This window comes from Camelus ferus, chromosome 13, assembly GCF_009834535.1.
Source record: "Camelus ferus isolate YT-003-E chromosome 13, BCGSAC_Cfer_1.0, whole genome shotgun sequence".
Taxonomy (NCBI): domain Eukaryota; kingdom Metazoa; phylum Chordata; class Mammalia; order Artiodactyla; family Camelidae; genus Camelus; species Camelus ferus.
The window spans coordinates 1,817,932-1,840,733 of NC_045708.1; the positions used below are offsets into that span (position 1 = coordinate 1,817,932).

General features: G+C 66.0%; 1 protein-coding gene across 10 annotated transcripts in view; it reads right to left on the reverse strand.

Annotated features, from left to right (window-relative positions):
* Window positions 1–2,289: 2,289 nt before the first annotated feature.
* Window positions 2,290–22,802, reverse strand: part of MEGF6 (multiple EGF like domains 6) — a 92,742-nt gene continuing 72,229 nt past the window's right edge. For 2 of the 10 annotated variants that reach the window (XM_032495002.1, XM_032495005.1), the window contains 29 exons: window positions 22,224–22,343; window positions 21,748–21,870; window positions 20,966–21,151; window positions 20,437–20,568; window positions 19,621–19,749; window positions 18,196–18,324; window positions 17,349–17,483; window positions 17,129–17,287; window positions 14,624–14,749; window positions 13,957–14,088; window positions 13,749–13,877; window positions 13,497–13,628; window positions 12,913–13,041; window positions 12,695–12,823; window positions 12,369–12,497; window positions 11,859–11,987; window positions 11,424–11,552; window positions 11,067–11,195; window positions 10,826–10,954; window positions 10,534–10,665; window positions 10,289–10,417; window positions 9,603–9,731; window positions 8,394–8,559; window positions 8,004–8,132; window positions 7,655–7,730; window positions 7,426–7,554; window positions 6,695–6,823; window positions 5,429–5,476; window positions 2,290–5,103 (listed from right to left, as the gene is read on the reverse strand). In XM_032495002.1, the coding sequence (XP_032350893.1) occupies window positions 4,810–5,103; window positions 5,429–5,476; window positions 6,695–6,823; window positions 7,426–7,554; window positions 7,655–7,730; window positions 8,004–8,132; window positions 8,394–8,559; window positions 9,603–9,731; window positions 10,289–10,417; window positions 10,534–10,665; window positions 10,826–10,954; window positions 11,067–11,195; window positions 11,424–11,552; window positions 11,859–11,987; window positions 12,369–12,497; window positions 12,695–12,823; window positions 12,913–13,041; window positions 13,497–13,628; window positions 13,749–13,877; window positions 13,957–14,088; window positions 14,624–14,749; window positions 17,129–17,287; window positions 17,349–17,483; window positions 18,196–18,324; window positions 19,621–19,749; window positions 20,437–20,568; window positions 20,966–21,151; window positions 21,748–21,870; window positions 22,224–22,343 (3,896 nt within the window). In that variant the 3' untranslated portion in view covers window positions 2,290–4,809. Of the gene's footprint in view, window positions 5,104–5,428; window positions 5,477–6,694; window positions 6,824–7,425; window positions 7,555–7,654; window positions 7,784–8,003; window positions 8,133–8,381; window positions 8,560–9,602; window positions 9,732–10,288; window positions 10,418–10,533; window positions 10,745–10,825; window positions 10,955–11,066; window positions 11,196–11,423; window positions 11,553–11,858; window positions 11,988–12,368; window positions 12,498–12,694; window positions 12,824–12,912; window positions 13,042–13,496; window positions 13,629–13,748; window positions 13,878–13,956; window positions 14,089–14,623; window positions 14,750–17,128; window positions 17,288–17,348; window positions 17,484–18,195; window positions 18,325–19,620; window positions 19,750–20,436; window positions 20,569–20,965; window positions 21,152–21,747; window positions 21,871–22,223; window positions 22,344–22,802 lie in introns of those variants that run through there. The other 8 variants (XM_032495006.1, XM_032495008.1, XM_032495004.1 and 5 more) reach the window with 8 other exon arrangements.

Sequence of the window (22,802 nt, forward strand, 5' to 3'; positions counted from 1 at the left end):
GGCTAACAGGGGTCCTGCAGAGGCCCAGCCACACCTGCTCACCGGCTCCGCTGGGGAGGGGGCGGCACCAGGGGCAGGGCCTATCTAGCCCGGCCCCTCTTCCCAGCCAACTGCACCGCCCTTCCTGCTACAAAGTGGGGAGACTGAGGCCCAAAGACGCTCTGCCCACTGCTGGGGTCAGTGGGCTTGTAGGGGGGCCACTGAGGCTTCCCAGCCAACCCCAGACAGTGCCCAGGATGGGGTCCGGCGGGAACAGACACTGCGGTGTCCCAGCCATCCCACAGGAGCCCCTCGCCTCGGGGCACCATGGTGGATGCGACTGCAGGGCAGTGGGGAGTAGGGGCTGGTGCCGGGGCCTGCAGTGGTGCCCCTTCCCCAGAGCCGCCCTGGGCACCTCAGTGTCCAGCCCCGAGGGGCAGCGGGCACCCCTCCCCGCTCCCTGGGGTGTGTGGGTCCCAGGCGCGCAGAGGCCAGGGAGAGTGGTCACACAGCTGGACGGCCCAGTCATCCCTCTGTTGGGGGCGGGGTGGGGAGCATCAGGGGCTGAGGAAAGTCCATCACCCCAGGGCCTGGAGGCCACCCCCAGGGCGCCGCGTGTCCTTGTAAATCAGTGTCCCTTCTATGGGATGGGAACACAATTTACACAAAGGGTGTGTTCCTGTGACCTCACTGCATGCCGCACAGGTTTTAGGCCCTCTCTCTGCACATCTGGCTTGCTGCCGTCTACCGCCCCCCCGATGGCCAGCGGGGACACTGCGGCCCAGCCCTCGGCCTTTAACACATCCAAAGACCTGGCCGCCCACGGTGGGACCCAGCTGTGCCCAGGGCTCCCCCAACCCCGACGCCTCACTGAGAGCCCTCGGACCCCCGGGGAGTAAAGCTCTGTACCCGTGTGGACCTGCAGATCCTGGCTTCTGCACCCACACCCGCGGGCCCCTGGGGTTCCCCGACTCACTCACCTGCCGACTCCTATTCGCCAGCACTCCTGAGGTCAGGCCCTGGTCCGTGCTGGACACCCCACATCGTGCCCCCAGTGGCCACCCGCCTACCCCGCCGCCAGCACCAAGCTGACCTGAAGGCCGGCTGGGACGGCATCCCCACTCTCTGGCCCCTACAATCCTGAGACCTTGAGGGCTTCACCAGATGAATTAGGTGTTTGTGGGCTTTGCCATCACGTGGAACGGGGCCTTATTTTGTATTGTTTTCTACCTGGTCCTCGGCGGCACCGAAGAACTATGACTGTCACAGGTTGACGCGGTTCATGTCACTTGTGTGATTTTCTGGCCCACTTTGCCAAATTCTGGTAGTCATGCCAGCCTGTCTCTGGGCCTCTGAGCTTTCCGGTAGCAACAGTCCCGCCCCTGAAACCGGGCCAGGTGGCCCCTTCCCCGCGGGCCCGCACACCTCCTGCTCCATCTCATCTGACAGTGTGGCCTGGGCTCCTCGGAGCTCTGCTGGGGCCGGGAGGGGTGAGCTGACTGTCGAGAACAGATTCTCCATCTTTAGGGGAATTTGTTCCTCCCTGGCACTGTGGTTACTCGGCCCCACGCGGGTCCGGTCCGGGTGGTCCCACCGCCCAGACTCTGTGCTGTCATGTGGAAAGACAGCCAGAAACACAGGCTGTCACCTCAGGGCCATGGAGGCCAGTAACGTGGGGGACGCCGGAGCCCAGGTGGTGGCCTGGGCGGCTCGGCTGGACCGAGACAGAACCCACTGCCGTCCCCGCTCAGCCCGCGGGGTTTCTTGGCACATAACCACCGTCAAGAAAGCGCCTTTCGGTTCCTGGCTGGCCAAGAACTCATACCTGGGAGAGAGGCTGAGCTCGAGCGAACGTTCTGTGTTCTTTTATCAAGATAATCGAGATTTCTCGTCTCACCCAAACGCAGGAACACATTTTCTGACGTTAAACTGTTACATTTCAGTCAAGTCCAAGCCCCACTGGATCCAGTCGATGTTTTTTTTAAATATTTCTACGTGAGTAGCTCGTGTTCCCCTCAGGGCTGTCACACACACACACACACACACACACACACACACACACACGGAGTCTGTAACCTTTTCTCCCACCGCCCCCACCCCCCCAGGTGGCAGAGCCCAGGTGGCACTGGCCCCATGAAAAGGTCGTCGTGTGTCCTCTATTATTGTTTCTGGAGCAACTCTATCAGTCAGGTTCCCGGGGTCCTGGATGTCGCGCACAACCACCTCTGCCAACATCTGTCCCAGGAGTCACTGGGGTGGCGACGCGGGAGGCGACCGCGGGGCAGGAGCAGAGCTGTGACTACTACTGCGTTCACTTCAGTTACTGGTTTATTCAAGTCTGTATTTCTACTTACACTCATCCTGGCACTCCATATTTTCCCAAAACTTACTCGTTTTTCTACGTTTTCAAAGTTACTGGCTCATCGTGGTTCGGAGCATTCTCTCTCTTGCCTTGTTCTCTGTCTGTGGTTCACCCTCTTGTAATTTTTTTTCTTGCTTCACGTTTAAAAAAAATCATCAATCTTGCTGGCGTTTTCCTCTTCCTGACTCTTCAAGGAAAGACTCTTGGTTAAATGTTCCAGTATTTCCCACTTGTTGAGCGTAAAGTTCATAAGCGTGAAGGTAAGATGCGTATATATGCGAATATAAATACACGACTACAGGCGTGCAGACACGGAGCGCGCACGTGTCAGGGCACGACGACGCCACCATCGCGCGTGTCTGGGTTTTGTGTCGGTTTTGTAGAGGGCACACTGAAACTGCCAGGGCGGTTACTCCCCGCCGCCGCACGCACCGCTGCTCTGTGAGTCTCTCGGCCTTTACTGCTGCGGGCATCGGGTGTCGCTTGCAGACAACCGCGTGTGATGCCTTCCACCCTGAGACAGCAGGACTCACAGCCCAGCTGTCTTCCCGCTCACCGTGCATGCTTGCGTTTCTGTCCCTCTGGGGACGCCTTTCATAAACAAAGTGCTGTTGAAGGACGTTTAATGCACGGCCATCTGGTTCTTGAGCCCCTGCAACTGCTTACACTAGGCTTCAACCTGCTTTCTTATTCTGCTTTGTTTTTCCTCTTTCCCTGCTGAACGTCGGAGAGATGAAATTTCCTTCGTTTAAGAGTCAGACATCCTACCGGTGCTTCTGCGGAGGTCACGCCATCTTATCGCCCTCTGTCTGCACCAGGCTCAGCTGCGGGGCGGGCAGGCCTGCCGGCCGCTCCTGCTGTTGGTGAGCGTGGCTATTTTGATTCTCTTCATTCCGAGGCCGCGTGGGAAACACAGGGACCATCTCATGCTTTCTCTTCTTGCCGGGAAACTTCCTCTGAGCGTGTTTTCAAGCCTGGTTCTCGTCTGGGGCCGCCTGGGGCCTCGGACAGCTGAGAAGGACGCCGACTTTGCTTCCCAGTGACAGTTTAGCGGGACACACAATTCAAGGTCATGAAATTCAAGTTTCCACACTGTTTCCTCAACACCTGGCAAACAGAGCATCGCCGTCCGGCCGCTCTCAGTGCTCCTGTTGCAGAGCCTGACGTCACGCTGATTCCTGCTCTCTCTCTCTGGTTATTTTAAAACTCCTCTTTGCCACTGATATTCTTTAAATTCTTCTGACTGTGGCTTTTTAAATTTTGTTTAATTTTCTTTGCACTTGGAGTGCTTTTCGATCTGAGATCCTCCAACTTTGGACCTGAGAACTCACTGCTTCACATCAATGGTTTTCACCTTCTTTTTTTGGGACTTCAGACACATGGGTGTCACACTTGCCTCGTCCATTTCTACTGCCCCGTCCCTTCGTGTTTCCTCTCTCTCAGCCTCCCTGCCACCTCCTGGGAGCGTCCTGAGCTGGGAAACCCCTTATTCGGCCGGATTCCTGCCGCCTCCGCCAACTCCAGCTCCCACGCCCTCCACCCTCATTCCTCACGATGGTCCCTCTTGAACCGCCTCTTCCTGCACCATGTTACCACCCGCATCCCTTACTCCTTCCGGGACACTGATCACAGCTACGTACTTCAAAGTCTTCACATGGTGGCCCAGCGATTCGACGCCCTCTGCTACCGGGTGTTCACGAGTTGTCTGCTAAGGGGGCGGGGCTTACTTGAATGCGCCCTGTTTTGCCCCACGAGGTCCTTTGCCCTTGGGGGATTTAAGCTGCCTGGGCACTGTTGGAGAGGAGGGGAGGGGGGCTACAGCCCCAACCCTAAATGTCCGGTGTGACAATCGGCGTCCAACCCTCTCATCAGCTCTGCCCTGAAGACAGGGCAGGAGTGGGGGTTGGGGGGTCTCCCAGGCTGCCCCCAGCAGCACCCCTGCCCTTGGGGCCATGCTTCCCACACGCAGGCTCTGGGAGCCAGCACTCCTGTGTCTCGGGGCACCACGCCCCTCTAGAGCACTGGAACCAGGATAAACCCAACTTCGTTTGTGTGGCACTTCAGTCCCCAGGGAGGAGCAGGGCAAGTGGTCAGGCAGAGGTTCCTGTCCCAGCGCCTCGTGCCAGCGTGCCTGGGAGGCCACTGCGCAGAGCCCGCACAAAGCAGCAGACGCACAGCCTCGAGGAAGCAGCTGCTCCTTTCTTAACTTACTGGTTTCACATGGTACCGAAGCCCGCTGCCCCGAGTCAGGGCGTCCTGGGGCAGGAGACGGGCAACCCTGCAGTCGGGCTGCCCATAAATCACATAAACACGGCCCGGCTGTGTTTCCTGGTGAACGGGCTGGGCGGTAGCTGTCCCGGGGCCTAGCACCAGAAGAACCTGCTGGGAGGGCAGGGGCCTCATGCCCGCACCTGCCCCAACACCTGCCCTTGGCCCTGCGCCAGGGCGGTGGGAGGGGCGGGGCTTCCTCAGCCCCGTGGTCCACGCCCTGGGCGGGCAGATCCCGGCAAGGTGGGGCCTGCCTCCTCGTGGCAAGACCACCCTTGAGGAGCCGGAGGCTGCACGCCTGTCCACAGGCCTCGAGACAGGGCGGGGCCACAGTCCTGGCCCACCGCACCCCTCGGCAGGCGCCTCCTAAGCCCCGGGGCCCCCTCTGCGGCTCCTGGGAGGCGGGCCTCAGTGGGGGCTGCCTCTGAGCTAGTGCGCCTCTGCGCTGCTGCCGAGCCCGGGCGCTGGTCTGGGAGACGCTGGCTGAGAGGCCGCTGCAGGGACAGGAGAAAGGACGGTCAGCCCCCGGGCGGGTGGAAACTCTCCAAGTCCTCGGAGTTCTGGGGTCACACGTGACGCCTCCCCTCCTTCCTTCCAGCTCCCGACGGAGAGGAGACAGCCCACCCCATCCTCCCCAGCCTCCTCCCGGCCTCGTCTCTGAGGTCCAGATTCTGCAATGCCCACCACCCTATGGGGCCCAGACACCACAGCTGCCCAGTCAGTCCTCATCCCTCCTGAGGCCTTAGTCTGCTGGTAACGGCCAGTGATGCCACCAAATGCCACTCTCTGGTGACACGGGGATGCCCCCAGCCCCCTTACCTGGGCCCAGGTCTGGGGACAGGCTCTCCGGGAGCTGGGAGGGCCCACCTAAAGGCAGACAGACAGCAGCTCAGGCTAGTGCCCCGCCCTCGGGTGGGCAACAGTTACGGGGCAGCACCTGCAGGGAACCCCACTGCCCCCAACACAGCCCCTCCTCGCCTCACTCCTATGCAAATGGTGGGGCGCCCCCCCCCTCCCCAGATGGAAGCTCCCAGCCCTGCCCTGGCAGCAGGGGGACCAGGAGAGGGCACTCAGGCTGGATGGGGAGGGCTTCCTGAAGGCCAAGCTGGGTCCACTCCAGGGCAGGGGGCGGCGAGGCCTGGCCTGTCCTCGTTCCCAGCGGGCCTCAAGCAGGCAGGGCCTCAGGCAGGTAAAGCCCGCTCCAGGCTCCCGCTCAGTATCAGGGCTGCCCAGGATGCCGTGGTGCAGTACCATACCTGACCACCAGGTGCCGCCATGGACAGCATCCGTCCCAGCGGGCTCAGCCTCCAGCTCCCTGACCCCACCCCTCTGCAGAAGTGGGACTCCTCCTCTAAGGGCTTTTAACAGTCTGGGGCCAGGGCTGTCTTGGGGAGGCTCCAAAAGGCATACACGATATCAAGACCAAGTCTGGGGTCCCCTAGCCAAGGACCCCAATCTGGAATCCCTGCTCACAGCCTGGCTCTCCCCTTCACCCCATCTCAGGGCCTACCCAGCACAGACCCCAAGCTGGCCTCCCATCTCCATCCTGATGCATAGGAGTGCCTTCCCAGCAGTAGGCTGGGCCTGGGGGAGCTGACCAGGGGACACCAGATGGCTGGAGGGGCAGCGGCACACAGCACACTCCTGCCTGTGGGTGTGTGTGTGCAGGCACACGTAAGCACTGGAGCACACACACGCACTGGCAGGCACGCACCGGGACGCGCAGAGGTGTTAGCACGCACAGACTGGAGCACACACGCACAGGGTAGGGAAAGGGTCGGGGTGGTGGGCTGGCTCAGCGCCCACCCACACTGGACCGCCCAGCCCTGCCCATGGGGTCTCGGCCCCTGCAGTTTGAGCCCACCCACCGCTGCTGTCTGGGGCTGGGGTGAGTGGGACTGCCTCGGGCCGATCGCACGGCCGAGTTCCACCCCATGGTCCAGGGGCTGGAAGGCTCTTCAGAAGCCAGAAGGACACTGTGGGCACCACGATGGCTTGGTGACACTGACGCTGGCGAGCCTGGCTAGCCAGCCGCCTGTGGGGGGGAGGGATTAGCATGGTGCCCCCCGCCGGAGCCTGACTCACTCTGCTGGCACGTGTGCCCCGTGTAGCCGTCCACGCAGTGGCACTGCCCGCTGACAGGGTCACAGTCGGCCCCACCCCCACAGGAGCAGCGCAGGGCACAGCCTGGCCCGAAGAAGCCCCTTCTGCAGCCTGCGGGCAGAGGGGCGGGAGAGACGAGCCTGAGTGCCCCTCCAGCCTGCCCGGGCTGGGAACCCCAGGCCTTGGGGCCACCCTGGGGCCTTCGCTTCCCTGTCCTGTGTGGGGAAGCACCAGGCCCCCAGCACCTGCCCAGGACCATTGCCCGGCATTGCTGCCCAGCCCCCAGGCCGGCAACGGGGCGCTGGGGCCAGGGATGCTCCCCCCAGGGCAAGACGGCCCAGAGCCAGGAGGAGGACGCGTGTGCGGCCCGCACAGGCGGGCCCCTCCCTCTCCCCGGGTGGGCTGACAGACCCAGACAGTCTCCTCCCCACCTAACGGCGGCCTCTCCCCATGACCACCCCAAGGAGAGGCCACCGGGGAACTCTACTAGGGGTCAGAGGGCAGGGCTGGCCTTGACAGCCGTTAGGTGGGGCGGAGACTGTCTGGGTCTGTCAGCCCATGCAGGGCCCCTCTTTGAGCAGCGGGGCTCCACAGAGGGATGGGACTGGTGCAGAGGCCTGGGCGTGGCATCGGGCGCGGCTCCACCAACACACTGGATACCACTGACTGAGACCTGCATCCGTGTCCCCCACAGAGAGGGACCCCAGACTCACCAAGGTCACAGGTGGCCCCGGTGCGCCCCGGGGGGCATAGGCAGTGGCCCGTGACGGGGTCACAGGGCACCCCGTCCTCGCAGTCACACTGCTGGCTGCAGCCTTCTCCAAACGAGCCAGGCTCACACCCTGGTAGGAGGAGGGGGTCCCACGTCACCTGTCTCGTACCCGGACCGGCCAGGGCCAGGGCAGGGGATGGTGGGGGCTCGTGGGGCCACAGAGCACTCACCCCTCTCGCAGAACTGGCCACGGAAGCCAGCGGGGCAAAGACACTGGCCGCTGACAGGGTGGCAGGAGGCTCCGTGCTGGCATGCGCATGTCCCCAGGCAGCCAGCCCCGTGGAAACCGGGGGGACAGGCTGTGTGAGACCCGGTTAGAGCTCCAGACTCAGCTTGCCCAGAGCGGAGGGCTGGGCTCCCCTCCCTCCCACCCAGGCAGGGCACCTGCTTCCCAGTGGCCCTGACCTGGGGACCTCTGGCCTGAGAGCCCTAGCGGAAGCTGGGGTCAAGCCTCATTCCATCAGAGCCCCAAGGGGGTGACACGGAAAGCCAGAACAGGGGCCCAACCCCACGACTCACAGTGCTCGCAGGCCTGGCCGTAGAAGCCGGGGCCGCAGCGGCAGGCCCCCGTAGCGGGCTCGCAGGTGCCTTGGCTGTGGCAGGAGCACTCTAGGCGGCAGGCAGGGCCGTAGCGCCCTGCGGGGCAGGCTGGCATGAGAGCCGTGGGTCAGCCTTCTGCCGCAGGAGAGCAGGGGGCACAGGGGAGGGCCCCGGGATGCTAGCCTGATCCAGGCAACCCCGGGAGCCTCATGCAGCCCCATAGCAGCCCAGAGCCCCCACAAATGCCCCTGAGATACATTCCTCCTCGAGCCCAGGGCCATTCCCCTGCACCACCACCACCGCCACCACCACCACCACCACACCGGGACATGGCCTCCCACCCCTGCAGGTACCAACCCGCCAGCTCACATGGCGATGCGGCCTCCAGACCGGCCCAGACGCTCACCCAGCTCGCAATGCGGCCCCATCCAGCCCAGGCCACAGGAGCAGCTGCCGTTGGCGGCGTGACACAGACCCCCATTTCTGCAGGAGCACACGTGCTCACAGTTCACTCCAAACCGGTTCTGGGGACAGCCTAGGGAGAGCCAGGCATTGCTCAGAGCGCAGCCCAGGGCTGGACACACTCCAGGGACACCCCCTCATGAGATCTGATGTTCACTCAACAGACAATTCCCTGGGCCTCTCATTGCCAGTCCCAGTTCCTGAGCACACGTGTGCCAAGGAGCAACACCAACCGCACCCCGCCAGTTCATCCACCCTCAGTCAGCGAACACCAGGCCTGAGCCTGAAAATAACACAGGACGAAAGGGGCCCGGGCCCTCCAGGGGCTGCGAGCGCCTGCCCAGCAGGCGGGAGGGCAACAGGGAAGTCTTCCTGGAGGCGGTGGCACTCAGTTCAAGAATAGCCCGGGCAGCCCTGCACTCCAGGTGGCCCCTGTTCACAACCTGCCTGACCCGGGGCTGCCATCCTTCCCTGGGGGTGAGGACATGGCCTGGCTGGAGCTGGGCTCCAGGGCCTGGGGGAGTGTTACCGGCCCCTGGATGAGGACCAAAGAGTGGCAGGGGCTCAGATCTACCAGGGTGTGGGGCCAGGCCGAGTAGCGTGGGTACCAGACCTGCCATCGTGAGCATGAGCCCCACCACTGTCCCCAGGCGCCATGCCCTGTGCTCCAGCCCTCCCTCCATGTGAGGCCCCAGCTGCTGGGCCCAGCAGAAAGGGCCAGAGGGACCCCGTTCCAAGAGGACATTAGCCAGGAGGCTGGCTCCATTCTCAGACAAAATAGCCACCTGACCCCTCCTGCTAGGGGGGCTCCAAGTCAGAACCTGCCCAGCCCCCACTAGCCACAGGGAGCTGAATAGGTGACTTGATGTCCCGAGTCTTAGGGGTTACAGCTCAAAGCAGGGCACGGGGTGCTATCAGATGACCCAGTGACCTGAGTGGGCACTGCCGTCAACACAGGCGGGACCCTCACCTCTTATCCTCAGGGCACTTGGGGAACCAATGGAGGGGACCCAGTTCTCCCCCAGAGACCCCCCCAGCTTTACCCCACCACCTCCCACCCTGTGGCTGACCAGGTGACGTCTACGAAGTGGCCAAGAGGACAGAACAGACTCTCACCATGCTCACAGTGGACGCCGGTCCTTCCCGGGGGGCAGGTGCAGGTGCCGGTCACGGGGTCACAGGCCGCCCCATGCCCACACCTGCACACGTGGGCACAGCTGGGGCCAAAGCGGCCATGTGGACAGGCTGCCAGGAGGAAACGGGACGGTGACCAGCCCTGGCTGGATCCCCCTCTGCTGTGTCAACCCAGGACAGGGTGGGACAGGACAGGCCAGGCCAGGCTGGGTGGGGAGCCCCTGTGTCTGGCCCAGACAGGGCGGAGACCGCCTGCTCCATGCCCCCCACCCGCACGACACCTCCCTCCACCCGCCGGCTCTGCTGCGCCAGGCCTGCCCCGCAGCGACGATGACTCACCACGGCCCCCACCCCCACCTCCCGCCTGCCCAGCTAAGACCCCAGACGGGCGGGAAGTCCCTGCGCAATTCAAGGAAGGCCCTTCTCTCGGCAGGGTGCCCAACTGGCCTCTGTGTGGCCCCTGGTGGACATGGCCCCGCAGAGCTGGTGGCTGGGGACACTTCGGTCACACCGACAGCCCCAGCTCAGCCCAGCCTGGGGCCAGTCCCGGGAAGGGGGGCCAGAAAGAGGGGTGGCCAGGGAGCCGTCCTCCCCGCAGGCGGGCTGGTGAGGCTCTGCCCACCGTGGCGCAGGGAGGAGCCAGCCCCACCGTCACCCCAGTCACTCACCGAGGCCGCAGTCTGTCCCAAGGAACCCAGCAGGGCAGCGGCAGGCCCCTGTGGCCGGGTCACAGGAGCCCCCGTTGAGACACCCACACAGCTGTTCACAGCCAGGTCCGAACCGCCCTGGCAGGCACCCTGCAGGGGAAGGGCCAGCTGTCGGGGGCCAGGGGGCTCAACCTGCCCCCTCAGCACAGAGCCCCGACTCCCCACCTCCCCGGCCCGCAGACGCAGGCCCAGCAGGAGGCACTCACGTTGCCGGCAGCCAGCGCCCTGGTAGCCAGCAGCGCACGCGCAGGCCCCCGAGGCAGGGTGGCAGGCCTGGGTCTCGCTGGGACACTGGCACGTCCGCCCGCAGTTCTCCCCAAAGGTGCCGGGCGGGCAGGCTGGGGTGCAGGCGGGAGGGGGTCAGTCCGGGTCCGGCCCAGAGCAGGCATCCTCCCAGAGTCACTCCCATTACCCCTTCTAGAGGTAGAGATTTTGAGGCACAGCCCAGGGGTGGCCTGAACCACCCACCGCCCGGGCCCACCCAGCTGGGTCACCTACCTTGCTCACAGCCGGGCCCTGTGAAGCCGGGGGGGCAGTGACACTCCCCAGTGACGTGGTGGCAGGCGGCACCAGGCGGGCACTGACAGCGCTGGGCACAGGACTCTCCAAACCAGCCCCGCGGGCAGGCTGTGGGGAAGCGCGGGCGGCGGTGGGGGGGAGCCTGGACCAGCACGGGCCCCGGCGGTCACAGCGTGAGGGCCCCACCCAACCCTGGGTGCTGGCGGAGCCAGGGGCTCACCGTTCTCACACCGCAAGCCCCTCCATCCCGGGGAGCAGAGGCAGGCCCCGGTGACGTGGTGGCAGGTGGCCCCCTGCCGGCAGGCACAGCGCTCTTCGCAGCCGACCCCAAACGTGCCCTCGGCACAGGCTGTGCGGAAGGAGGCAGGCGGGCGGGCTGAGTCTTCCTCCAGGGCCGGCGTCCCGGGCAGAGGACCCCCCTCAGAGGGCCCTGGGGCTCAGACAGCAGCCCCGCCCCTGACCTGCCAGCTGACCCCCTCAGTGAGGGCCCCACACCCTGGGTGAGCCTGAGGCCACCCTGGATGGGCCTGGGAGCCACCGGACCTCCCCACACTGGCCCCTAACCTGCCCCACTCACGGCTCTGGCACTGGTCCCCGGCCCAGCCGGCCGGGCAGAGGCAGCGGCCTGTGTGCCGGTCACAGAGGCCGCCATTGAGGCACGTGCAGCGGTGCTGGCAGCCGGCTCCAAAGGACCCTGGGAGGCACTCTGCGGAGGCGGGAACGGCTGAGGGTCCACTCCTGGGGCAGGGCAATGCCACTGGGACCCAGGAGGCCCCTCCCGCCCCACCCACCCTTCCTTATCCAGAGCCCGGGATCCCATGTCCTCGGGAAGAAGAGGTGCCCGGCGTCTGGTCACACTGCAGGCCACACGCAGGACCACGTCGCTCCACGCCAGGCAGCCGTCTTTGGCCACGGAGGGAGGGGGGGCCATGCCAGGGCACGTTGGGTGCTGGCTCTGGGTCCCACAGACCCCCAGGGTCCCTCCTCCCTCCGCCACCCACCCAGTGCTCACCCATCTCACAGGCCTGGCCGGCCCAGCCCTCCGGGCAGGTGCAGTGACCTGAGACAGGGTCGCAGGTGCCCCCGTGCTGGCAGAGGCAGGAATGCTGACAGTTCTCGCCATAGAGGCCAGCGGGGCAGGCTGGGGCACAGGGAGAGGAGCCACTCACAGCATCCCACCAGCCAGCGGGGGGGCCTGAACCCCTCTCTCTCCATGGAGGGCCAGCCCAGGCGGATCTGCAGGCCTGCCCCAAAGCCTAACACCAGGCTCTTGCCCAGGGCTTTCTCTAGGACGACCTGCCCAGGGCTCCCCGGGCCCATCAACCCAGCATCCCAGGGCTCACGACTGAGGGGTGTGGCCCGGGCTGAGGGGAGCCCCATGGGGGCGTGACGGGCCCCGGTCCTCCCCACTCACCATTCCCGGTGAGCTTCACGTCCACCCAGCGTCCCACCCTACGTCACCCTGCACAGCCCAGTGAGGGGCAAGCATGATGCCCGGCCCAGCCTCCCGGGAGGGGCTTACCCTGCAGGCAGGCAGGCCCAGTCCAGCCAGGGCCACAGCGGCACTGCCCATGGATGGGGTCACAGGAGGCCCCATTAAAGCAGGAGCAGACCTGGCTGCAGTTGTGACCGTACGTGTGGGCCAGGCAGGCTGCAGGAGAGAGGGGCGGTCAGGGGCCTGGGGGAATGGACCCTGGGAGGGGCTGCAGCAAGCGGTCCCGGGCGGCTGCTGTCCATCTGCCCTCCTTCTGGCCTGGGCGCCATTCAGGGCGAACACAGACAGAAACTAACCCTAACCCCACCCCAGCCCTAACCGGCAACACCCAGGGACGACGGGGCCTCACGCACTCTGGGCGCAGCGGGGGCCCCGACGGCCAGCAGGGCAGAGGCAAGAGCCGCTCACGGCATCGCAGGGGACCCCGGGGCTGCAGTCACAGGCATGGCGGCAGTCCACTCCAGAGAAGCCGGCCGGGCAGGCTGCAGGCAGGGGTGGTGTTACAGGTGCCAGCCAGGGCTCACGGGCCCCGCCCTCGCTCCCAGCCACCCCAGCCCCCGCCCCAGCTCACCGCGCTCGCAGAAGGTTCCCCTCCAGCCAGCTGGGCAGGTGCAGGCCCCACTGACATGGTCGCAGGCTGCTCCGTGCTCACACTGGCACTGCCGCTCACAACCCGGCCCAAAGTGGCCCTGGGGGCACCCTGAGACACCAGGCCGTCAGCCAGGGGACAGTGAGCCTGACCCAGCCCAGGCCTGGGACTGTGGGGCAGGAAAAGCCCCTCCCCACCCAAGGCTTCTGCCTCTGCCCCCTGGCCCAGCCAGGAGCTGAGCCCTGGGGAGGAGGGAGCCCCAGCTCCAGCCCGGACCCACCAACTCAGCCAGGGGTGGGGGGTATACACTGAAGGGCATGGTCTCAGTCCTTAGCAGAACCTTCCACCTCTCCTGCAGGTGCCAGGTGCCCCGTGTGGTGCAACTGGCCCCACCCTGCCCTGCCTACTGCTCCAGGTGGACCTTCTGTGTGGCAGGTGGGAGAGAGGGGCCTAGTCCAGGCAGCCTGCCTGTGGACAGGAGACCAGGACTGGGTCCTTGACAAGTGCTTGTGTGCGTGTGCATGTGTCCGTGTGTGCATGCGTGTGTGGGCTGGGCCAGGACTCACGCTCCTTGCACTGCGGGCCCACGTAGCCAGGCTCACACAGGCACAGGCCACTGACGGCGTCACAGCTCCCGTGGCCTGGGCTGCAGGTGCAGGCATGGCTGCAGTCAGGTCCCCAGTGCCCACTGTCACAGGCTGCAACAGAGGCCAGGTCACCCCGAGCAGGCCCGGCAGAGCCCACGGGCACACAGCCAGGCCGGGGAAGGGGCCTGGGGGAAGGCTTATCCGGGGCAGGGCTTGTCGGGGGGGCGCTACCTCTCTGGCAGCTGAGGCCGGTCCACCCAGGGGCACAGCTGCAACGTCCCGTCTCCGGGTGACAGTGCCCGTCATTGGCACAGGAGCACCTGGTCTGGCAGCTGGGCCCAAACCAGCCTGCCGGACACGCTGCAGGCGGAGAGATTGTGAGTGCGGCGGGGCTGGGGGATCGCGGGCATGGGCTGAGGTCGGGCGGTGCGGCACTCACGGTCCTGGCAGCGGCTGCCCGTGTAGCCGGGACGGCACAGGCAGGCTCCGGTCTCAGGCTCACAGGCAGCACCGTGCTCGCAGGCTGGGCAGATCTCCTGGCATCCGAGCCCCCAGCGGCCCTCAGGACAATCTAGCCCCCACCCCCAACAGCCAGTCAGTCTCCTGTGGGGCCTAGCTGGGCCCGTCTGCCAGCAGGAACCCCTGTTCCCACCTGAGCTGTCCCAGGGGAGGGAAAAGGGCAGGTCATGGGAACCCCAACCCACTTGGGGCCACAGGCTACAGGGCGCCCAGCCCCAGGATGGGGGCCCCTGGCCCAGGATGGCTCCACAGGCAAAATGGGGGGCCCACCAGAGAGATGGGGAGACCCCCATGCAATGAACAGTCAGCTTAGAAGACAAACCACAGGCCCAGGGAGGGCTGGGGGCTGCTGGCCAAGATGTCCCCATGGCCGACAGGTTCCTGGTGCCCCTATATGGGCAGGGCCATGGGCAGGCACAGACCCCACATCCAGACCCAAGGCTGGTAGGTGTGAGCCCTTGCAGCTGCCGTGGACAGGCCTGGGGCCAGGGCTCCCCAAACACTGCCCAGGGCCAGGGTCTGTGAACACGGCTGGGAGTCATGCACGGGGTGGGGCAAGGGGCCCCCAGGGTCCAGCTACCGCTCACCTGCCCCACAGTCACCACCCGTCCTCCCAGGCGGGCACAGGCACTGCCCTGTGACTCTGTCACAGGAGGCTCCCCCACAGGAGCAGGAGCCTGAGCAGTTCAGGCCAAACGTCCCCTCCGGACACTCTGCAGGAGGGAACGGGAGAGCCTCAGCCATGCCCATGCAGAGCTGCCCTCCTCCCCTTGGGCCCCACCCTGACACCTGCCCCCACCCCAGCAAGGTTGCTGGACACAGCCGGTGTCCCCTAGGTGACAAGGGCGCTCACAGGAGTGGGCAGGAGACAGGGGACACGGGGCAGGGCAGGGAGGCCTGCTTGGGCTGACCGTGTGTTGGGGAGCAGTGATGAGGGGCGGCCTGGAGGCCACAGAACAGCAGGGACAGGTTAGAGGGAGCCAGGACCCTGGACAGCACCTGGGAGCAGGTGGCAGGGCCCACTCTGCCTCTCTTCCTGGCACTTTGGTCCACCCTGCGGCCCCCTGTGGTCACCTCCATGTTCAGGAGAGGCAGTGTCCCAGGCGGCAGTGGCCTGATGACTCTGGGCCCACGCAGGGCTTCAGGAAAGAAGTCAGGGACAGAGGGCTTCGCCCCACCTGTGAGGGCTGCAGTGGCTGCTCCCCTTGGCCTTGCAGGGCCCCCCGCAGCCCCCACACCTGCCTCGGCTGGGGCGGTAACCCAGGCAGTGAGGAGGCCGCTCTGATGCTGCTAGAAGAAATGCTCCAGGCCCAGGAGGGCCAGCGCAGCAGCTGGAGAGGGCGGGCTCGGGACCACACTCCACATCAGGGGACCAGAGTCCCCTGACCAAGACACCTGGCGGGGCTGAGAACAGAGCAGGCGCCCTGCCTGGGGCGGAAGGTGTCAGCAGACCGGGGCAGGGTCCCGGGCCTGGGGCCTCAAGGGCTGTGAGATGGCCTCCAGACAGAGGGTACACCAGACGAGCCCTTGCCAGGAGGGTCCATGCCCTGCGGAAGCCCACCCACATCCCGCCACGGGCACAGGCCTGACAGCAGGACGGCAGCGCACGCACTAGGCGGCCCGGCGCAGCACCCGCGTGCACAGCAGGACACACCCACGCAGCGTGGGCCCGGCGGGGAGGAGGCCCGGCGGTGCCGGATGGAGCCGCCCCGCCAGGCCTCGGGGATGCCCCGCTCCACTAACTGGGGGCAGACCCCTCTTTAGGGCGGTAAGACTTGCTGGACCCAACGGCAGCGGGGAGCCCATCATGCTGTATAAACGTGTCATTTCCTGCGGCTCATCCTTAGGGCTCCAGATGGTTTTCAAGAAAAAAGGGAAAGAAAGACCAAGAAGACCAGCAGGGAAGCCTGGGGGTGAAGGCCCTTCCCTGTCTCGGCACACGAGCCGCTGGAGAGGGTGGGCGGGGCCCGCAGGAGTGGAGGGCGCGTGAGCGTCTGGGGTCGGGGGGAAGGGGACAGGGTTAGGGGAGCCGGAGGAGCCTGAGCCGTGTCACGTGAGCGTGACCACCGCTCTCGTGCTGTCTGACGGATGGGACGAAGTGCTGGCTTTGCTGAAGGCACCCGAGATCACAGAGCCCCCCAGGGTGCAGGCCGGGCTTGGTTGGGGGGGTTCCAGGCTGGGTTCTGACCCCTACACACACCCCTCCTGGAATCCTCCATGGAGTCTCAGGGACCAGCACGCAGGAGGGGTCAGGCCTGTCAGCTCAGCTGGGCAGTGGCCCCCAGGCCCTCCTCCTTGCTCCCCAGGGGGACAGGCCAGCTGGGCCAGGAGTTCTAACTGAGGGGCACTTGAGCCACTGCTCCTGGCCGGGGTCACGCCAGTCACAGCACAGGCCCCCACCTACCCTGGCCAGTGGGTGAGAACAGTGTGGCCTGTGCTGGCCGAGGTCTCGACCTGCCCCTCCCCTGTCGGCAGCCACGGCAGCCCCACCACTCACACTGAGGGCTCCTCCACCCACCCTCAGCTGCCAGACACATAAATGTGGGGGCCCCCCCGCCCTCCAGCCTCGTTTGCACGCTGGGTCCATTCACGTCATCCGGGCCTGGACATCACGTGGACGGCCTTCCGTCACCACCCACGCCCGACGCCAGCACCTCCCGCCCAGACTTCCCTCAGAGCCGCCACCTGCAGGAGCAGCTGCCCTAGTCCCGCTTGCTCAGACACACCAGGAAGGAGCCCCATGGCCCGGCCTCCAGCACAAAGCTCGCCCAGGATGCTCCATGGAATGAGCGAGGGAGGGAACGGTCTGGGAGAGGCACCGACCCCTCCTCCGGGCCACCCTGCACGTGCACACGTGCACACACACGTGAGTCTGTGAGCTCCTCCCGGAGCGGCCCTCTCAGGTACAGGGACAGGCAGACCTGTGGCTGAGTCACCACCGTGTGACCAGGGCAGGGACACAGCAGGTGAAGGTGCCACCCAGGCCAGGCTGCAGGGCTGACTCTGCCCCAACTCGGAGCACTTCTGGTGCCCAGTACGAGCCAGCTGACCCCCATCACACCCAGACCCTGGGCACGGGGCCAGCCGCTCACCTCGGCCACAGTCCTCGCCCTGGTAGCCGGCAGGACACTGCTCCCCACACTTGCCACTCACGGGGTCACAGGTCACACCCAGGGGGCAGGTACACACCTGCTGGCACCCCAGTCCAAAGAAGCCCGGCTCGCACTCTGCAGGGGAGAAGGGAGAGGGGCCTGCAGGGTTCAGCCAGCCCCGGGGCCCCCCCGCCCCCCGCCCCCCGCCCCCCGCACTCACCGGCCTGGCACCGCTCGCCCCTGAAGCCCGCCTTGCAGGCACAGCGGCCGTCCCTCCTGTCGCACGCACGTGTGTTCCTCTGCTCACACCGGCACTCTTCTGAGCAGCCCGGCCCGAAGGCCCATGGGGGGCAGGCTGCACCCACAGAACTGTAAGACAGGCCTGCCCACTGCCTCCCCCATCCAGGGTCCCCAGCCCCGTTCACTGAGCTGTGTCCAGGACCCCACACAGAGCCGCTGGGATCCTGAGAACTGGGCCATCGTGCCGATTTCACAGCCCAGAAGCAGGGTCTCAGAGGCTCTGGGATCTGCCTTGGGTCCAGCGCTTCCCAGCAGGAAGCGCTCGGAGTCCCCATTTCCCTGCCTTAAACATCCTTTTACAAAAGCCGCTGGGATGAAGTCCGCTTGCCAGTTACCCAGCTCTTCTCCACCTGCCACCCACTCTCCCAGCCTCTCCCATCCCCGGCGTCTGTGGACCCAGGGCGGGTGACCCCACCAGGGGTTCAGGACTCGCCCTTGCTGCCAGGAAACTCCAAAAGCCCAGATGAGCCCTGCACCCCGGACGCGTCCGAGGGAAGCCTGCCCCTGCCCACACCTGCAGCACCCCCATCAGCCTGGCTGGGGCTGGGACCAGCCACCTGGACACTCGGAGGCCAGGGCAGTCCAGAGACCCATGGCAGTCCTCATGCCCCAGGTAGGGACCTCGCTGAGCCCCTGGTCCTCATCTGTAAACGGTGATGGTGGAACCCAAGCCGGACCACGGGCAGGAAGGTGCGGGAGCACCTGGCCCATGCTGTGGCACTGCCCCCCCACCCCCAGACACGCGGCCAGCGGGCGGCAGGACTCACCCAGGTGGCAGAAGCGGCCATAGAGCCCTGGGTCGCAGAGGCAGGCCCCGTAGAGGCGGTGGCACCGGCCCCGGTTGGCACAGTGGCACTTCTTGCGGCAGTGCTTGCCATAAAAGCCCTTGGGGCAGCCTAGAGAGAGGGGAACTCTTGACTGCCCACCTGGACACGGCCCCCACCCAAGGAGATGCTCCAAGGGGCCCCAGTGTTCAGCACATGAGGCAGGAATGGCACAGGCCACCGGGGCGTGGCCAGAGGGCTTCAGGCCACCAGCAGCCCGAGGGCCCTGCACCGCAGACAGGGCAGTCCCAGGGGTGGCAAGGGCATCACGAGGGCGGGGCAGGCGTGAGGGGAGCCCCAGGGACACGGCCGTCTGCCCTGGGCCCCCAGGGTCCGTGGCCTGGATGGTGGCCGGGGTGGGAGACCAAGTGCATCCCCAGCACTTGTGGGAGACGCTCTCCCTGTCTGAGCGGCACCTACAGCATTCTGACATCTGTCCCTGGGTGGTCACCCAGCCTGACCTCCGGACCTCACGGGGGAGGACACAGGCCCAAGCACAGGGGGCTCAGGGTGAGGAAGGGGCGCCGGTTTTCCGTCCCCAAAGGCTTCCCTCCACCTCAGTCCGGCCCCCTTCCTGCCTCCTGAAGGGTCCCAGGGAGCTGGCTCGTGACCCCAAGGTACATCCACGTCCTGATCACCAGGCTCTCCAGGTGGGACCATCCCGGATTGTCCGAGGGGCCTAAATCCAACAACTGTCCTTAGAGGAGAAAGGAGGAGGAGGCTGGAGACAGGAAGAGGGGCCACGGGAGGACGGAGGCAGAGACTGGAGGGAAGCAGCCACAAGCCGAGACATGGGGGTCTAGGAATCTGGTACAGAGGCCCCTGGAAACAGAGGCTCACCTGAGGGGCACACTTTACCCACAGGACCCCAGCTGAGACCGAGTCTCCGGGGAGCCACGCCACATTGCAAGGAGAAGCACCACCACGCAGACCCTTCATCTGCCGGGCGTCCCCTGGGTCCGTTCAGGGCCCCACACACATACAGCCGCCAACAGGCGGGGGTTTTCAGCCCTTGCTGGAGTAGAAATGGCAGATGGCCACAGAAGGCAGGAACGGACCAAGAAGCTGACCAGAGGGAGGAGGCCGAAAGCCCTGCCTGGCGCCCTGGGGCTTTGAGCCCTGCCCCACAGAGCTCACACTGGCCACCCAGGCACTGGGGATGGGGCACCGGCCACCACCACCTGCTGCTACGACGGGAAGGCCTTGACACATTGGCTACGTTCGCCGGCAAGAGGTCTGAAGAGCCGGTCGCCTTCTTTCTGCAGCAGTGGGGAAAGCCTTCTTCTGAAGCCCAGGAGCTGGGAGGTGGTGCCTGTCCCTCCCCTCCACCCCCAGGACAACCCCCGAGGCACAGAGGGCTGCACCCACCATCCTCGCAGTGGGCCCCGCTGACGCCCGGAGGGCAGCGGCAGGCCCCCGTCACAGGGTCGCAGGTCCCGCCGTTCTGACAGCCGCAGGAGAAACTGCAGTTCTTCCCGAAGGTGTTGGGAAGACAAGCTGCAGTGGGACAGAGAAACACGAGGGTCACCAGCCCACAGGGCTCTAGGCCCAGAAGTCTCTGCAGAGACCCTGAAACACCCTCTGGGGTTCACGCCACTCAGGTCAGCAGCAACTGCCCGGAGCAGCCCCCGGTGGCACCAGTGCCCCATGCCCCTGCCCACGCGCATGGCAGGCATCGCTAATCGACCACCACATCCTCTCCCCCTCTGACCGTCCACCTTCTCAACCAGCACTTTCAGAGACAGTCACTATGGCCTTGAGACAAAACCACCACTGCCATTCGGGCCTGGGGTCGCTGGGCAGGGAGCGGACAGACTCCGGACAGAGGCTGGGAGAGCAGTTTTCACGCATTCTCCAGCTACCATCATGCTGCGTGGCTTGGGGAGCCATCGCCCCCCGCCCCGAGGTTGTGGGCACGACCAGCCCACCCGCCCGCTGCTCCTCCTCAGACCCCTCGTGTCTTAGTTGTTGGCTGGCTTGTCACTGGACCCCCGCTGACTGTGACGTCTGTGAGGGGCAGACACCCGGCCCTGCCAGCCCCCAGGGCCTGGCACGGGGCAGGCAGCCAGGAGACCCTTAGGAGTGAGCAAGTGAGCCAGGGGATGTGGGCCAGCAGGCAGGACTAAGCTGGACGTGCTGTGCACCCGGCCCCCGCCCCCGCCCCCGCCCCCGCAGCAGCCTCACTCTCGTTGCAGACGAGCCCGGTCCAGCCGTCGGGGCAGTCACAGCCGTCCAGCCCTGGGAGGCAGGTCCCTCCATTCCTGCAGTCTTCGCAGGTCAAGCTGCAGTCGGGGCCAAAGGAGTTGTCCAGGCAGACTGGGGGGGGCAGGCCAGGGGAGGGGCCTCAGAGCCTGAGCCAGGGCCCAGAGCCCATCTGGGCTCCGGTGCACAGAGGTCGGCTCAGGCCCTCAGGCCAGAGAAGGGGACAAGAGGGGTGTCCTCAGCCCAGGAGGGCCCCACGCGGGCAAACTGAGATGTGGAAGACAGATGCTGGGGCCTGGAAGAGCCCAGAGTGAGGCGCTTGGGGCCCCAGCCAGCCAGGCTCCGCCCCAGACGTGCTGGGCCGGCTGAACAGGCAGCTTGGCCTCTCTGAGCCTCGGTCAAATGAGGCTATTGCCGGGGCCCTTCCTCGCACCCAAGACCACAGGGTGGGCAGCGGCCTGGCCCGAGGGGGCACTGGGACAGAAGCCCCGGGGATGGGCCCCCCTCTCACCAAACTTCTCCTCCAGTGTGTGTTCGCCCCGGGCCTCTACCTCCTCCTCCTCCTCCTCCTCCTCCTCGGCCCCGAAGTAGTCGTCTTGGAAGAGGTGGGGCAGCTGGTCCTGGAGCACTGTGATGGGCGGGAGGGGCCGCACCAGGGGCAGGTGGCCGTCCAGGCCCACCTCGGGCACCTCCAGGGCTGGGGGGGGGCACAAGGACCCCTGAGCCCCTGCCGCCCACCTGTCCTCCTCAGGGCTGTGCCCAGAGGAAGCGCAGGGCCTGAGCCACCCCAGGGGTCCCACTTACAGCCCCCGCCACGCCCCTCCCCACCCCTGTGGCGGAGGCCAAACCAGCTGTGCCCCGACCCTACTCCTCAGGACAGAGGAAGCTCCAGGCCCCAAGGACCGGACCCGTGCCACATGCACCCCAGTCGCCCTGGCTCCCACACTGCCCTAAGGACCCTGAGCATGCAGCAGGTGTGGGGACAGGGACAGCTCCTTGTCCCTCTGGACGCTGTCCTCAGTGCTGGAAATGGTGTCCCTTCTCTCACCTGGGCAGGGCAGAAGCCAGACCCGTGGGAGCCCTGAGGAACACCCTGCCCTGGAGGTGCCTGTCTGTCCAGCCCCCTCCCCCCACCTGCTGCCCCGGGGCCATCCCACAGCGAGACACAGGTCTAAGGTGGGGGTCCAGCTAGCCAGGAAGATGGGCGTGGGGGCACCTGGAGAGGCGCCAAGAAGTTAGGGAGCATGGTGCTTCTGATGGACAGGATCCCGGGGGCGCCAGGCGGAGACTCACGGGTACAGCCCCTGCGATCCTCATCCAGCCGGTAGCCGGCCTCGCAGGAGCACTGGAAGGAGCCAACCAGGTTGGCGCAGTGATGCTCACAGCCACCTCGGCCGGAGGCACACTCGTCCACATCTGCAGGCAAACCCAGCCTGTCCTCGGGGGTCGGGGACTCAGGAGACCCCTGCCGCCCCAGCCCTGCCCATCGGACTGTGGCCTGGTGGCCACGCCCGCTGGGCGACACACCACAGTCATCCGCTCTCCCCAGGAGCAGAGGGACAGTGGAGGCACTGCCCGAGGGAGGCCAGGCTGGGAGCAGCCAGGGGTGCAGTGACCACAGGTCAGGAGGGAGCGGGCAGGTCCCCACAGCCCTGCAGTCAGCAGGTGCTCAACCAACATCCAGAGACGGAGCACGGGGGGCAGAGCCAACCCCACGTCATCCTGAGGGCGGCCCGTCCCCCTGGCCTCCCCAGCTGCCCAGCACTCACCCTCACAGCCGCAGCCATCGGTGCTGAGCCGGTAGCCGGCAGAGCAGCTGCACTCGTACCCGCCCGGGCTGTTGGTGCAAACCTGCTGGCAGCACGGGGAGTCGGCACAGTCGTCGACATCTGCAGGGCACACGCATGACCCCAGTGGCACCCAGATATCCGCCTACGTGTGCCCCGCCACAGCACACCAGTGCATGCACACCTGCACACGCCCACACAACTGCACATGCCTGCACATGCCCACACACCCGCACACGCCCACAGGCTCACCTGCAGGAGCTGCATGTTTTCACACACAGTCACACATGCACCCAGGTAGGCTCCTGGTCCTGCACACACAGACACACGCAGGACACAGGTCACGGCCCCAGGGCCACCCCGCCTGCTCTGGGGGCAGACTGGCGGCTGGAGGGCGGGGGGGAGCCATCGTGGAGGCAGGCTCTCCCGTACGGAGGGGGTGCTCAAGCACCACAGTGCTTCGGGCGCTCTCCCAGTATGTGGGCATTTAACCAAGCGACTGAGCAGAGCTGAAGGGGAAGGTGCTGCTGGGGCCAGTGGGGTGATGGGTGCTTGGCGGTA